Raw genomic sequence first — 16,020 nt, forward strand, 5'->3', positions numbered from 1 at the left:
TGAGGTCTGCAGGCCAGAGCAACAGAATCACCTGGGAAGCTGTGAGAAACACAAATCCAGACCTACTGGTTCAGATTCTCTAAGGAGTATTCAGAAATCTGCTTTATCAGGTTCTCCAGGTAAATGATTCCAATTTGTGAAGCCCTGTTTAACACCATATAATGAGCATCTTTTCATTAAAAATAAAAAAAAAAAACTTATGTAGCTTTATTTGCTCTTAAACTTTCATTGTTAGGATGCATATACAGAAAAGTACATAGCTGTCAGGGCAGAGCTCAATGCGTTTTCACAAAGTGAACAGATCCATACACCTAGGACTCAGATCAAGAAGAAAGAACCTGTACTTCCTCCTTCGAACACTTTTTTTATTTCCCTGTTTTTAAGCTTATGTACAGAAACTCATACAGTGAGTGCCTTACTTATGAAGTGGGGAAGAACCTAGCATAACTCCCAGGGAAATTGGTCAAACATTCGTACCATTAGCTCAACTAGGTTGACTGAAAAGGGCAGGAAAACGAAGGGAGAGAATTCTACAGCGGTAAAGAGATCCTGAGAGGCCCTGTGGGGCTTACACGCAGAACAACAGCTGAGTCTGAAACATTGTTTCAAATGGCAACTCCATCATTCAGAGCTATTAGGTAAATTACCTTTTCTGAGCCGCAGGATATATGATCCGTATTTTGAGAACCGGAGGATTAGCTATTTCTGTATGTTGAACTCAGAGTAAACTAGTTACTCAATTAAAAAATGTTTGAATCTGCTGAAGGCCTGCACTGGATACCATGCTGTATGCATAAACTGAATGACATCTAGGGCCTGGTCTCAATCAGATCATAATTTAATCTTCTAGTAATTAGGAATAGAGATTTATGAGATCACTGCCTGTTGGAATCTTGAACCTAAAGTGAACTGGGTGACATCATAATCCATTTCTATTCTCATAACACATGTTCAAAGTTGATTTAATCTAAATCCTCTGGTATTTTATGTCTGATGAAATTTTCATCTAAATCAGATGTAGTGATTGCGGCAGGAATATTTATAAATATTTGTCGTTGTGTATGGAAAAATAGCAACAAGTATTTTCTAGTATCTTACTCTTATAAGAAATAAAAAAACAGGTGCAAATTATCAATTACATCATAAGATCAACTTCAATTTTTCAGGTTCCAAGAGAAAAGACTTTTTTTTAACGGAACCCCTTTAGTTGGCAAAAAACAAAAAAACAAAAAAACCCGCATTAATGGCGCTTAGCACCAGAGTAGGTATCTCATTCTGCAAACAGGTTCGAAGAGTCCATATTTTGGCAATGTACGGGGGCTCAGACTGCAATCCATAGGCTTCCATTTTTCTGACACCTGCTGACACCCACCTCTTTTCACGAATTTGATCGCTCGCTGTCCACGAGGAACAAGCCAAAGTGCTGGCCGAACTAAACCTCAAGCAGCGCTTGAGTTTACCTCACTTTACCCTCTAAGTTTAGCTGGCATTTAACTTCCCGGAAACGCCCCCCGACTCTACACGCCGCTCCGCCCCCACAGGAAAGCGCCCGTAGGCTAGGTTCCCACGCTCCCGGAGGCCGCCGGAGGCGCACAGAATTTCAAGGTGCAACTGCGCAAGCGCTGCGGTTCTGCGCATGCGCCGCGGTTCCGCGCATGCTCAGAGGCGGAGGCCGGCGAGGTCCTGGGAGAGTAGAGGAGGCCCGCCTGCCCCGCCCCCGCCCTGCGTGCAGAGCTTCCCTTCCGCGCGGCCAAGGCCAGCTTCCCTTTCCGGGAGCTCAAGCCTCGGCCGCCGGTGTCTCTTTCTTCTCCGCGGCTTGTGCAGCTCTCCCGTGGCGAGTATGGCACCTAGGAGACGCGGGGCCGGCCTGCGGCTCTGCGCCACTGGTAAGGACCTCGCGGGGGGCGATGGGGGCGGGGGCGATGGGGCGGGCGCGTGCTGGGACCTTTCCGGGGTGGGGTCGGGCCTGGGCCGGGGTCTCCCGCCTGCGTGCAGAGAAGCCCTGGGATCCGCCGAGATAGCCCCAGCTGCTGGCTCCTTCCCCCAGAGTGGCTGTGCCGGGGACCCGTGCCTGAAAAAGATGCGCCTGTCTTCCATTTGGTTCTTTGCTTAGTGTGACAGGAAGTTTCAATAGCGCTGACTCCACTGATAGGCGTGATAGTTTCAATAGCGCTGACTCCACCACCCCAGCTTGGGGCCAGACCTTGCTTTGGCTTTAGGTTCCGAGTCTGGTCACGTCTGATGAATTTTTACCCACCTGCGGCTAAGAGAGATGGCCAAGGACGGGTCATGGTCAGGTTGCCAGATTGTGCACTGTGAAAAGTGATCAGAGTTTGTGGTGGCCTTTCTCGGCCTCTTGCCAGCATCAGGTACCCTGGTCCCCATTAGTGTGCTCACTTCCTCGGCAACCGTTTGGTTCCCGTGCCGGGCTGTGAGAACTGTTAGTGGTAGAGGTGTAGCTCAGTTTTGTTTCTATCCATAAAGTGGGAAAAAATAAAACATAGGATTTTGAATGGCAGTTGGAGTTTATACAGAGGAGAAGATAAGTAATATTTCTTATTACTGAAGAGATATAGAAGAACGGTTTCTGTGTCTGTTAAAAAAAAAAAAAAAAGGTAGAATGGCCAAAAGGAAAAACAGGATGAAAGTAAAAATATGTTGAAAGAGAACCTCTGTTCCTCAGACTTACAATCCAACATAAACCTTGCTGGTCACTGTATAGTTGCCTGCAGAGCAAATATGTAGTAAACGGATGAACTGCTTATATTTACGCATTGTTAGTGCCTGGGAATGGATCAGTGGTGGTTTTTATGGTAGTTTGTAAAAAAATAAAAAACATTTTATAGATGACTAAGCATGTAGTACAAAACAAGTAATAAGTCAGCTTTTATTGTAAACATTTTGTCCTTTGTTTTCTTTTTTTTCCCAGTTTTTTTACTTGATATGGCTTTCTGTAAAGGATTTGTGGAAGATTTAGATGAATCGTGAGTATACCTGTTTTTAAATAGCATTTTAACTTCTTTAAACTCTGGCGTTATCTGAATATTTGCACGAATTTAATCTTTTCATAATAGAGGTAGTCACGATCAGTATTTATATAGCAGTAATTTTTGTTTCAGAAGTTGTTCTGAGTGCCGTTGTACTCAAAAGAGTTTACTAACAATTCATATTTTGTTTTATCATTTTTCATTGTGTTATGTTTTTCTGCTTGTATCACAACTGAGCAGGTGTTGGAATTTGGTAACTATACTGTGTATTTCTATAGTACCATAGCATTAATTACGAGGCTTTGCTTATACTAGGTCAGTAGTGATAGTGAGGAGTCCAGCTCTAGACAGACCGAAGTCCTACGTGTGATCTCTCAGGCCTGACCGGAGGCGATTATAAAGCTTTTCCTGGCAGGCCTCAGCAGGGAAGCCGTCCTCCCCACCCCAGACTTGGTGCACCAGCGCATTGCAGACTCTGGAGGGAGTTTTGATCACAGACTAGGCCCCTGGGCCAGCTTAGCTCACGTGGATATGTGCCTTCCTCGCCCAGTTGCCTCTTTTGAAGGCTTCTTACTGGGGGCCTCACCCAGAGCACTTCCTAGGCATCTCCTCTGACACCTCTTTATCTAGGGGCTTTGCTGAAGGCACTTTTCTTTGCTTGGACTCTGTACTTTTCCACTCGTGTGTCTTCCCATCTTTCATTCTCCTGCCCACGTGTCCCTAAAGGGACGGAAGCCTTTGGATCAGTGCTCCTCTCCAGTTAGATGAATTCTTTTGTCTACGCCGCGTCCGCCTGACCCGCACCTGGTACTGTTCCACTTGGAAAAAGGGAACACTGAGGAGCTGGTGCCTTTTTTTCTTTGTTCGGTTGGTTTTTTTGCCTGTTGGCTTACATTGTCATAGTGAGTGAATAAAGACTTGATTATTACTTTCAGTTTGGTTTGTCGTCCTAATTAACTGCCTTTACACAACAAACTTGGTACCGTAGCCAGGTGGTCATTTGAGCACAGCGCTTTGCTGGAAGAGCAAAATTACTGAGGATCCGTGGAGCACTCCACTAGCTCTGCTGATGGATAATTGGAGAGTGACAGCAGATGGTTTGCACAAAATGTTGATTTTGAAGGGAACCCTTGTTAAGGTGGAGGTAATCTGGTTAAACTTGGCAATGACTTGAGGGCTGTGTTAGTATAGACTTTCTCCTTTAGACTGCTCTCACAGTGGGAACATCTGCCGAAGTAGGGGGAGGAAGGGAGAGATGAGCAGGCGTGGATACCTACAACCCTGCTCAGCAGCGTGCTGGGTGAGTTTGCCAGGTTGGGCCCACCTGTGACAAGTTTCCTGTCACTGAAAAACGTGTCTGACGCATTCTCACAGAGGCCGTAGTGGTCCTGCGAGCCATCCTGGCGATCCCTTGGGTCTACGTTGAGAGATTAGGAAACCGTGGATAATGAGACTTACCCAGACTCAGATTTCTAGGTTTCTCTTCGATGCTCCTGCTTATTACCAAACCCAGGTAAGCCGCCTCATCTCATCAGTTCAGTCTGTCTGAGACTGAAGTCCGGGTCTTCACTGACACAAATAATCTAGACCTGGAAAAAGCAGCCATCACCAAGATAGCAGAGATTGAGCAGCACAGCAATGTAAGAGGGGGAACCGAGTGCCCTTCCTTGGGCAACTGAGGCATAGACCTTTCCTAAAAAGTCTTTGGGTCTGTGTATTCGATAATGGGGTCTCATAGGGAGAGATTGATGGGTTCCTCACCAGGGACCTCACGGCCAGATGTTAAGCAAGGAGAGGCCTGATGGGCAGTCCCCATGAGGGTCAGCGTGATGACAGCCTATGTGACTGTTGCAGGCAGTGTCTCCTCCAGATCGGCAGAAAAGCTCTGAAACATTTACTCAGACCTTCAGCAGGTATTAGGCTGAGTCCCTCTGTCCCCCAGGGTAGGCTGGAGATCTTGTGCCGTGGGCAGAATTTCCTGGGAAAGTTGGGGAGAACTGCACTTCTTGGGCCTTTGCGGTATCAGTGCACCCTGATACCCTGCGACCTTGATGAGGAGGATGCATATGATGCCTCCCAGTTTGGAGTCCACGGTGACTGGTACAGCACTTTGGCCAGGGCTGGCTCTGGGTGAGTGCTTTCTGGCCCCTGCTGCTACGTGTTTTATTGGTACAGATGTATTGTCTGTGTGAACTCCCATTCGCCTTTGTTCCTAAGCCCCACTGGGAATTGCTATAATGAGGGCCGTTTTAGTGGAGCATGTGGAAGACGGTGAACCTGTTTGACTACCGGCTCTTGGTGCCATTTTCTCCCCAAAGCACTATTGGCTGCCTGGTGAGTAAACAGCCATCCTGATCTCTGAGTGAAAGAAGACGGTGGTCCGTGAGACTGTTTCTCCATTCAGTAGCTCCGTCTGGCCTGTGCACAAGGCCTCAGGTACCGGGAGACTAGATATTCGTTATAGATCCCTCAATAAGAAAGTGCTGCTCTTGCCACTGGTGATACCTGACATCATGAAGAAGGTACTGGAGGTAGCCCGGTCTGTAGCAGTTCACATCACAGATGCCTTTTCCAGCATCCCTCCCTACAGGGCTGATGACTGGTCAATCTCCTTCACATGGAATGGGTTCCAGCACAGCTTTATGTCCTTCTTCAAGGCTGTTCAAATTCCCCAACTGTCTGCTATCAATGGGTAGGCCAGAGTCGGGAAGAAATCCTCCTTCTGGAGGGGGCGTTGGCTTTCTGCTTATTGATGACAACCTCCTAGAGGGCCTAGAGAGGGCACTGCCCAACAAGGACTGGATGCCGTGATGACTCACGAGGGGCATCGTGGCTGGACTGTTAACACACTCAGGGTGCAAGGACCTAGTTCCCAACTGAAATTCCTGGGCCTAATCTGGGAAGTGGTATGACATCCCATTCCACAGGAAATCATTACCAAACTTTTGACCTTATTTGACCCAAAAAATAGAAAAAGGGGCCCAATCCCACCAGGGGTTGGTGGACCTATTTGACTACTGATGATGTTAGAGAGCCCATGTGGAGATTTGATAGAGCCTTTCCGTTAGGTTACGAGAAGGGCTGCTGCTCTTGAGTGGGGCTCCAACCAACAGGATACCCTGGAGGCCCTCCAACAGGCCGCCAAGCCTCCCCCTCTTAGCCCCACTGATCTACACCTGCCATTTGAGTTACACCTCTCAGCAGACTCTCAATTCGCTGACCAGAGCCTATGGCAGGAGGACAGCCCCAGAGGCCAACGTGGACCAACCTGTAAGCTCCCCAAGTTGGCTGAAAGAAAGGTACACGCCCTTTGAGAGACCATTATTGATCTTGGGGGAGTGCAGTGGTGGGCTCAGGAGCAGAAGTTCCAGTCTTGTTCCTAAATAGGGCCAGCTCTGGATCCCCAGGAGAATGGAAATGGGACTTCCGGGAGCCCAGCCGGCATCTTGCAACTGCATGGAAAGGTCTCAGGCCCTTCCGCCTCCCAGACGTAACACCAAAGGAGACACTGCCGCCTCTGGCCCAATGGGGACCCGGTAGACCTTCAGGACCACCGCTGGGCCGTTGCACTAATGGCTCCTCTGGCTTAACTTGTAGGAATTGGATGTGGCTGCCATCCAACCTGAAAGAGACCTGTCCTTCAGCGAGCATGGGAAGGAGCCCTTGCACAGCGGGCAGCTTCATGCGGTGTGGACGATGATGACACTGTCTGCCCCACCGTTCCCCCACCTCCTGTTTATTGCTCTGGCCCCAGCAGATGAGCTCTGCTATGTTTTCACTCTCAGGGGCTATAGCTAATGGCTTGGCCATTTGGTTCTGTAGCATATAAAACAGGATCCCCTGTTGAGATGAGACATTTGCATGAAGATCATTTCTGCTCCTAGTAAATGCTTTTTTTCCTCATTATTATTCTAACATACAGTGTCATGTGAGTTTGAGGTATTCAGCACAGTGACAGTTGTGGGCCTTAGGCAATGCCCGCCAAGATAAAATGTTCTGTAACCTGTGTGAATGCCCACCAGAGAGGCCCCGGGCTGCAAAAGGAAATCTATCCAACAAGCATATCGTGCTTTTAGCTAAATGTGGAGACCGAGTCGTTCTCCACTCGAAAGCAAGCATACATACGCACGGTACGTTGGCTCCTGGATCCCCGAGAGGATGGCCCGTGGGAATTCCGACCCCATCGTAGATTAGGTTGGCAGTGCACAGCGGCCACAGTGGTGAGAAGACACTAAAACATTGTGCAAAATGCATCCCGCTTGTCAGGCCCCGGGCCAGGCTATTAACGCTGCCCCAGATAGTTTCCTTCAAGCCAGTGGACTCGCCATTCGCGTCCCACCCCTGGCGTCCCGCTGGGTCTTGCTGTCAGTTGACACCTTCTTTGTGTTTGGCCCGCCCATCTCCATTCCACTGCGTTCCGCTGACTCCAGCCACGCTCCCTGGGCCCTGCAGACTCACATTTGCTTCCTGTTCAGGTTCCCTGAGAACTGCATCTGATAACAGCCCTGCGTGTACCGTTCAGGCTCCACAGTGATAGGCCCAGTCACAGAGCATATAGTGGGCTCTGTGCTCCACACCCCTCCTAACCCACAGGGGTACTTGAGCATTTTAATGAACTTTCGAAGTACGGGCTTGATCCCCTGATGGGAGGGGACAAGATGACCCCAGTCTGGACTACGCATCTCAAGTCTGGGTCTCAATGCAGCAGTTCGCCAGTCAGGTACTTTTCACTAGTGCTCCATGGTTGACCAGGTTGTCTGACCCCTTCCTTCAATTTTACAGTTACTGACTACAGTCTCTGTTGGGGGGTGGGGGACCCCTGTAAAGGACTTGCACACCCTTCCGACTCCTTCCCAAAGACTCAGATCACTGAGAGATGAAAAGGCTGTTAGATCTTAAGGACTTGGAGACAGTAACCTCCTCCATTTACCACTGGGTGCAGAATATGGGGTTTTGCCTCAAGAATAGTGACCATCAGTTGAGTTTCTGGTTCAACAGTTTGCCTAAGGTGGCTGTTCCACTTTGCCTGGGTAGCTCCACGTGATAGATACTGGTATGTAAAGTAGAAGTTTATACTAAATGGAGCAAAGGTAAGATTTGGGTTTACCAACCTGGGAGATTGATTAAGAGTGCCCATAGTGCAGGACAGACCGTTTGTGTCACAGTTGGATAGATGTGACCACCTAAGAGCTCAGATACTGGAGATACGTTCTCTTTGTCTTCATTGTAGGTTTAAGAATCTTACTAAAATATCCCCATAGAGACTTTCTGTCATTTCATTCAGTATAGATTTTGAATATAGATTTCTGTGCAAGGTATTAGGAGATGAGCATACTTTTGGTTGGATAATACATAAGTATTGCGTTTGTGGAAATGGATAAGAATCATAAAGAGGATAAAGATGATATGGAAAGATTGTTTCTAGCTATGAGGAATTTAGGAAGGCGTTATAGAGTAAGAAATGCTTTTAGCTGAATAGGATGTGAACACGAAAGTCAAATAAACATGTGAATTTAACTGATACATACCATAGGGTGATTGGAAATTGTAGGGTGCTAATAACATTTGAGTGGAAAGCTAAGTTGCAGCTAGTACGTGAGTATGTGTAGCACTTTATACTTGTTTTTGTAGGTGGTGGGAGGGTACCTTGAAGGTGTCAAATAAGAGAGACATGATCAAACGAGCAGAACAGTGTTTTAGGAAGATTCTGTGGCTGTAGGGTATTGTGTCACAGGGTCCCCAGAACACCCCCAGGTTGGGTAATTGACTAGGCGCGCTCAGAGGACTCAGCCTGTAGTCAGAGTCACAGCCATAATTTAGTATAGCGAGGGGACACAGAGCAAAACCAACAAAAGGAAAAGCCACGGGGGGTGAATTCCAGAGGAAACCAGAACAGGTTCCAAGAGTCCTCTCCCAGTCGAGTCCCATAGGATGTGCTTAATTCCTTCATCTGGAATTGTGACCACAAGTGTGAAATGTTATCTACTGAGGAAGCTCAGTAGAGACCCCATACTTAGGGATTGTGGTCATATAAGCACCCTCCTGCCTAGTCTGTACCAGGTTTTCAGACTCCCACAAGGAAAGCAGATGTTCATCATAAAATCACATTGTTTGCACAGCATTAGAACTATGAGCCATCTTTTTGTTTTGCTTTGTTTTCCTCTTTCATGTTTACTTTTGAGAGACCCCACGCACGAGCAGGGGAGGGGTAGAGACAAAGGGAGATAGGATCCAAGGCAGGCTCCAGGCTCCAAGCTGTCAGCGGAGAGCCTGCCACGGGGCTCAAACTCCTGAACTGCAAGATCATGACCTGAGCCGAAGTCAGACACTTAAGTGACTGAGCCACCCAAGCGCCCTGGAACCATGAGCCATCTTATCAGGAAATGGTAGAAACCGTCCTGAAATTCAAATTCCCAGATACCAACGGAGGACCGAACTTGTTCAGGAGAGCGGCCTCCGATCAGCTGTGTTACCTGCAGTGCACGGGTGTAAATAGGGCAGAGAGGCCAGGAGCTGAGGCGTATGCCTGTGTTTCTATCAGGTCTCACCCAATTTTTTTTTTTTTTTTAACTGTTGATTACTTTCTCAGTTCTCTACTTTTTTTTTTTTTTTTTTTTTTAATTTTTTTTCAACGTTTTTATTTATTTTTGGGACAGAGAGAGACAGAGCATGAATTGGGGAGGGGCAGAGAGAGAGGGAGACACAGAATCGGAAACAGGCTCCAGGCTCTGAGCCATCAGCCCAGAGCCTGACGCGGGGCTCGAACTCACGGACGGCGAGATCGTGACCTGGCTGAAGTCGGACGCTTAACCGACTGCGCCACCCAGGCGCCCCTCAGTTCTCTACTTTTTAAAAGATGTTTTATGGATAAGATTTAGAGGTCATTTAGTAAAAAAAAAAAATTACATAAAAAACTTGTTGATAGAATTTGTTCTGTGCCCTAATATTTATCAGCTGATTATCTCTACCTGCTGTACAGTGGAAACACACACACACACACACGATCAGAGGTTGGTTTTCTCATTTTTGTTTTATAGGTTTAAAGACAATCGAAAAGATGACATCTGGCTTGTAGATGTGAGTATGTAAATTTTTGTTTTCTACCTCTGTTGTTGTAAGTGTTACTTTCTAGTCTCTTCCAGACACATATGGTAGTATATGGTTAGTACTTGATGTGTATTAGTCAATTTTTGTCAGGTAGTACTATTTGGGTTACTATATTAAAATGAACCTCAGCCTTAAGGTTCCTGGCAAGGAGCTGTTTGTGCTGAAATTCTGAAGAGGTTGACGTATGGATTATGTTGAGGGAGATTGTGGTATGACTTTACTACAGACTTCACTCTGAAATTTTTTATATCACTTGATGGTCAAAATCATGTTTTCGTGTTAATAGGGAACAAAATCAAATTTTCGTTTTCCTTCTTTAACTCACTTTCAAGTTTGGAATGTATTTAAACCTCATGTTTGGGATTCCTTTTAACTTGCCTCAGTAAAAAATCAATGGCAGCAATACAGATGGAATAGGAATAGCAGAGTTGACAATTGCTAAAGCTAAGCCATGGGGCACGAGAGTCCATTGTTTAATTCTTTCTCCTATTGTGTATGTTGGAACGTTTCCATGTTAAAAGATAGGTAAGTCTTGGGGCGCCTGGGTGGCTCAGTCGGTTAAGCGGCTGACTCTTGATTTCAGCTCAGGTCATGATCTCGTGGTTTCTGAGATCGAGCCCCACATCAGACTCTGCACTAACAGCACAGAGCCTGCTTGGGATTCTCTCTCTCTCCCTCTGTCTGCCCCTCCTCTGCTCGCAGGGTCTCAAAATAAACTTAAAAAAAAAATAGATAAGTCTTGTTTCACGAAGGCACAACAGTTTGTTACACCTCCACCCAGCCCTGTGGTGATATTGAAGAAAGAGGAACGGTGGTTTCAGTTTAATCAACCTGACTTGTGCTTATGCCAAACCAGTCATCTTAGTGATCCCCCGTTTGCCTTGCCGGTAGTTATTCTTAACGTAGCAAAGGTACCTACTCTGTTGGGATTTTTGTAATAAAAATAGAAAGTGTTCATCCTGAACACTTAAGGGATGTGTGTGTGATGTATGTGTGTTTGGTGATTTCATTTTATATATAACATAGACTCATTGTGAAGCAAAGATGTTTTTCTTGTAAATTATTTTAAATAGGAATTTGTAGTCATTTTACATGAATTTAAGGTAAAACCAGTTTTGAGGTATATACTAAGAGTTAAATTATCTAGATTCGTGTGCGTGTCATCTTTTATTGTGTAACCACCTTAAAAATTATATTTAGACTTTTTGTCTAAAATGGACTCTTTATCAGAACATTTAGTCAAAGAGATTGCTTAAAAATTAAGATTGATGTACATAATAGCACAACATTTTACTGGTTGTCTTTCTCCCCCCTCCCCCCCAACAAGTTTTATGCACCGTGGTGTGGCCATTGTAAAAAACTGGAACCGATTTGGAATGAAGTTGGTCTTGAGATGAAAAGCATTGGTTCTCCAGTTAAAGTTGGGAAGATGGATGCTACTTCCTATTCTAGTAAGCATTTACTCTGTTTTATTCTTCTCGTGGTGAAAGTGCTTTAATTACATGAAGCATTCTTCAGGGTAGGAAGAAGAAATATCTGCTCTTTGCTTATGTAAATTAAGGTTCTCTTAATAATTGAAGATTATATACTTTATTGAGTGAAGCGAATCAGCCGTCAAATGTGTAACATGCTGTATGCATTACTCTTGTGCCTGCCAGACGTATAAGCCACGGTTCCTAGTTTGAGCCCACTTGAGATGCTCCGTTGACCTGAGGCAGCTGCACAAGCGTGAGTGTGACGCTGTTGGTGTTGCCGTGTGAAGTCAGAATGTGAGTTGTCGTCTCAGTAGCCTGAGATGGCGTGTTGGAGGAGTAAATAGGGACTTTAAAAAGTTGAGTTGAGTCGGAATGGATACAAGGGAGGATCCAGAAAGTATTCACATTAGAGAGAACATTTCGGCAAAATCGTAGAGTTGAAAATGAGCGAAGTGCGTTCCAGAGAATGAACGCCTGTAAGCAGAGCTTGGCAAACTACCGTCACGGACCGAACTGGCCCGCGGCCCATTTTTGTAAACAGAACAGTCCTGGAACCCAGCCCCACTCGTTTGTTTACTGTCGTCCGTGTCTCTGTCCGTGTTCCACTGGCAGAGTCGAGCAGGCGTAACGGAGCCTGTTCTCCCCACAGTGCCTGAAATACTATCTGACCCTTTCCAGAAAGAAAAGTACTAATGCCGACCTGAAAGGATTTGAGAAAAGAAAGTTGAGTGAAGTATGAGTATCCTAGCAATTTGGAAGGAGCAAGGCTTCAGAAAGCAAAACTATATTCACTTGCTGCTTCTGCCTGCCACTTTAGATGTTGTATTGCCTTGTGTCTTTTATTGTTGTTCTTTTTGTTTTCTTGAGATCTGAATATGTAGCACAGGTAAAGTCCTTGTATTCAGTACACAGAGGTCCCCTTTTCCTTTAATCAGTGAACAAAGCAGAATTATGTGGTGCACGTTTCTTTGTAGGAAATCAGGATTGTACTCAGGGTACAGCTTTGGAAAGGGACGGACCTGTGTTTTGATCCCACATCTGTCATGTGCTGCTTCTGGGGCTTCGGGGAAGACCTTAGCCTCGCAATTGTGGTTTCCATGTCTGTAAATGGGGGAGTGATAATCCTCAGGGTTGTGAGGATTGTATTAGCGTTTCCTATTCGAAATCGTTGCCACAGTGGCCAGCGCGTGTAAGATGAAGCAGAAGACCAGATTTGAGGGGGACCTCACGTCCTAGTGTTTTAGATTTTATCCGTTGCGAATTAAGAGGTAATACACATTTTTGAGAAGGCAGACGGTTAGATAAAAATGTTTTTGGCAGCGACAGGTAGGATAGCAAAGAACAGTTAGAGACAGGATCACCTAGGTCAACTTCTGTATGCATCTTGGTGTGGGATGCCGGGAGCCCAGACGTGGTGGTGACCGCGGAGGAGAGAAGAAACAGCAACCGCTCACAGACATTTTTGAGGCTGAGATCACAGATGTGATGAATTGGCCGTGTGGTACGAAGAAGAACCATCAGAAGTAACAGGATAAGATTCTTAGCGTAGTTACTGAACTGCACCACTGCTGGCTGTATGGAAACGAAACACTCACTTTCTGTGCGTTTCCCTCTTCTCAGCTGTTGTGAATGTATGGCGTTTGGCCTAGTGATGTTGGAGAACAAGGCGCTGGGGTCCAAAGAGCCGGGGTGCCGTGAGGTGTGAGGGCTGCAGTCGCAGAGTCAAACACGAGTTGTTGAAGCCCTGAGAGGAGACCAGAGCGATGGCAGGAGTTCTCGCCCAAAGAGAGAATGATATGCTTGGGTTGATTTATTGAAATGAGCTTTTAACAATGTTTGAGAAATTATCGCTTTCAACTGTTGTTCCCGAAAGCATGTTCTCATCTGTTGGCAATCTTGTTTCATCCTGTCTTGTTGGTTAGACACGCGTGTACTTAAACGTTCACCAGCATAGTCATATTCACTGAGACAGTTTGTTTACGAACTACTGGGTTAGTCTCTAGAGATTAAAGACAGACCAGAACGAATCCTTCTTGTCCAGGAAATGGCTAGTCTCATAGAGGGAACAGTATGAATAAACCAACAGGTGCAATAAAGTCTCAAACACAGCGAATTCCTGTGATCGTTTGAATCATTTAATGGAGTAATAGAGTAAAATAATATGTAAAGGGATACGGGTATATAAAGAAAAATAATGAAAAAAATAAATAATAAAAATGATGCTATGGTTTACATTAAATGAATTGTAATTCATTAGCTTATTGTTCAGTGTGTATTTAGTGCCCGTGTGTGTCACTGTTTAAGTGACACTGTGATGAGGAAAACGTAAGATTTTTTCCTGAGTAGCTGAGAAAAAATGATTTAAATGCTGTGATTAAAATGCAGTGTTCTTGTAGGTACTGAGACTTAATATGTGGATTATAGCTTTTTAGGTGTTTTGTGGTGGGACTGTTTTTCATTCCATTATTCATAAGCCATTTAGAGGTTTAAATTTTTGTCTCTGATATGTGATTGTTACAGATTTTATGTATTGTTCACTTAGCATTGTGTTGTGTGTTGTGTTGAGTTCATGGGAAGAAATCTCTATGGAGCACGCAGAGCACCTTCCCTCCGGCAAAGCACCTGGGGTTGGGAAAAGGGATAGGGGACTGGTATGCAAGGAACACCTCTGCCAGATACTGTGATGGGTGCTTCCTACACTTTATATCCTTTACTCCTTGGATGTGCAATGCTAAACCCTCCACTCCCTTTCCCAACCTGTGTGGTGATGCTTGCTTGTAAGTCCTTGCGACTACCTAAATCATACAAACATGGCTTATTGAAAAATCATTCTTTTGTTGAAAAGTTGTAGGGTCAGTATTCATTCAGCGGGTATTTATTTATTTATTTATTTATTTTTTAAATTTTTTTTTTTCAACGTTTATTTATTTTTTGGGGGGACAGAGAGAGACAAAGCATGAACAGGGGAGGGGCAGAGAGAGAGGGAGACACAGAATCGGAAACAGGCTCCAGGCTCTGAGCCATCAGCCCAGAGCCTGATGCGGGGCTCGAACTCACGGACCGCGAGATCGTGACCTGGCTGAAGTCGGACGCTTAACCGACTGCGCCACCCAGGCGCCCCCAGCGGGTATTTAATGAGCACTTACTGTATGCCAGAATGTACGAGACACATTGTAAGCATCTGTGATACATCAGTGACCAAAAGAGACAGAAATTTCTACTTTCATGGAACTTATATGCTAGACGGGAGAGACAAATGATAGCCAGTAAGCATAAGTTAAATTGTCATACTATTTAGTATTTGATATCCGTAACGGATGCATTTTCTTCTTTATTATGCAGTCAAGGTGGTGTTTTATGTGCTATTGAAAAAAGAATGTTATCTTCCTGGTATTTTTAAAAAAGATTTAACATATTTGCAAACTACTGTCTAGAGATTACAAATAGATTTTTGGCATGTAAATCTTAAAATTCCCTTAAATACCTCAGTGCAGCTCCACTATGGGCCTTTTAGTAGAACTTGGAATCAGGTAAATAACTGAATTTTTTTTTTTTTTTTCAAACTAGCTGTCAACATTATGCTGTGTCTAATTGTAAATACTAAAGGATTGGTGTATCATGTGTATTTCATCCGCTCCATGGGTCACTTTTCAGGCATTCACAGCATTAGTGTTTCTCAGCGTTTAGTCCACAATCTACATTAGGATTACCTGGGCTGCCCAATATAAATTTAGACTCTGAAGACCCACACCAGCCCCATCAAATGAAAGTCTTGGAGATTGGGTCATGATAATCTGTATTTTTAACAGGGACTTCAGGTACTTCTGCTACCCAAGTTGGAGAACCATAAAGTATTATTCCAGGGAACAGTTAGTTATAGGGCTTGGAGAGGGATGGATTGTTCAGTGATCAATTATGGAAAACCTCTTAGAGGATGTGACATACCTTATTCTCAATAATGTAATTGCACAGATTGGAAGTGCACGTCATCACACTCAGAAGATCTCTGTGTATAGAATTCTTCAACTAGGAAGTTGAACTATCATGAATTATCCTGCCCCGTGTGTTTGGAATTGTGTGAAGATTTTCTTGATGCATGGTTTTAACTAATAATGCTATAATCAACGTTAAAAAACTATATAAAGATATATATTTTAGTCTCTCTTCATTGAGAACCAGAATTGTTTCTCATTTGTAAGTTAAAACAGGTCATGATACTCTCTGTGACAGTGTACTGATTCCTATTACAAAACCGCTGAAATTCTAGAGGGTGGAGATCAGGGATATTTCTGAACATCCTACAGTGCACAGCAGCCTCTCCCCACAAGCAAGAATTATCTGGCCCCAAATGTCTGGAGTGCCAAGACTGAGCATTTCTCAAACAGAGTCACTGATCAAAAGGGCTTATAATCTAGAAAGGTAAAACTGATTTGCCAGTATCATCTGTGATC

The 16,020-nt window shown here is 44.9% G+C and overlaps 1 protein-coding gene across 5 annotated transcripts in view; it reads left to right on the forward strand.

The window, feature by feature from the left end:
- The first annotated feature begins 1,636 nt into the window (after positions 1-1,636).
- TMX3 (thioredoxin related transmembrane protein 3) overlaps positions 1,637-16,020 on the forward strand; it is a 47,008-nt gene continuing 32,624 nt past the window's right edge. For 2 of the 5 annotated variants that reach the window (XM_030336034.1, XM_030336035.1), the window contains exons 1-2: positions 2,943-2,984; positions 11,422-11,545. In XM_030336034.1, the coding sequence (XP_030191894.1) occupies positions 11,488-11,545 (58 nt within the window). In that variant the 5' untranslated portion in view covers positions 2,943-2,984; positions 11,422-11,487. Of the gene's footprint in view, positions 1,887-2,929; positions 2,985-10,024; positions 10,065-11,421; positions 11,546-16,020 lie in introns of those variants that run through there. The other 3 variants (XM_030336031.2, XM_030336032.1, XM_030336033.1) reach the window with 3 other exon arrangements.

The sequence above is a fragment of the Lynx canadensis genome, chromosome D3 (assembly GCF_007474595.2).
Source record: "Lynx canadensis isolate LIC74 chromosome D3, mLynCan4.pri.v2, whole genome shotgun sequence".
In the NCBI taxonomy this organism is placed as follows: Eukaryota; Metazoa; Chordata; class Mammalia; order Carnivora; family Felidae; genus Lynx; species Lynx canadensis.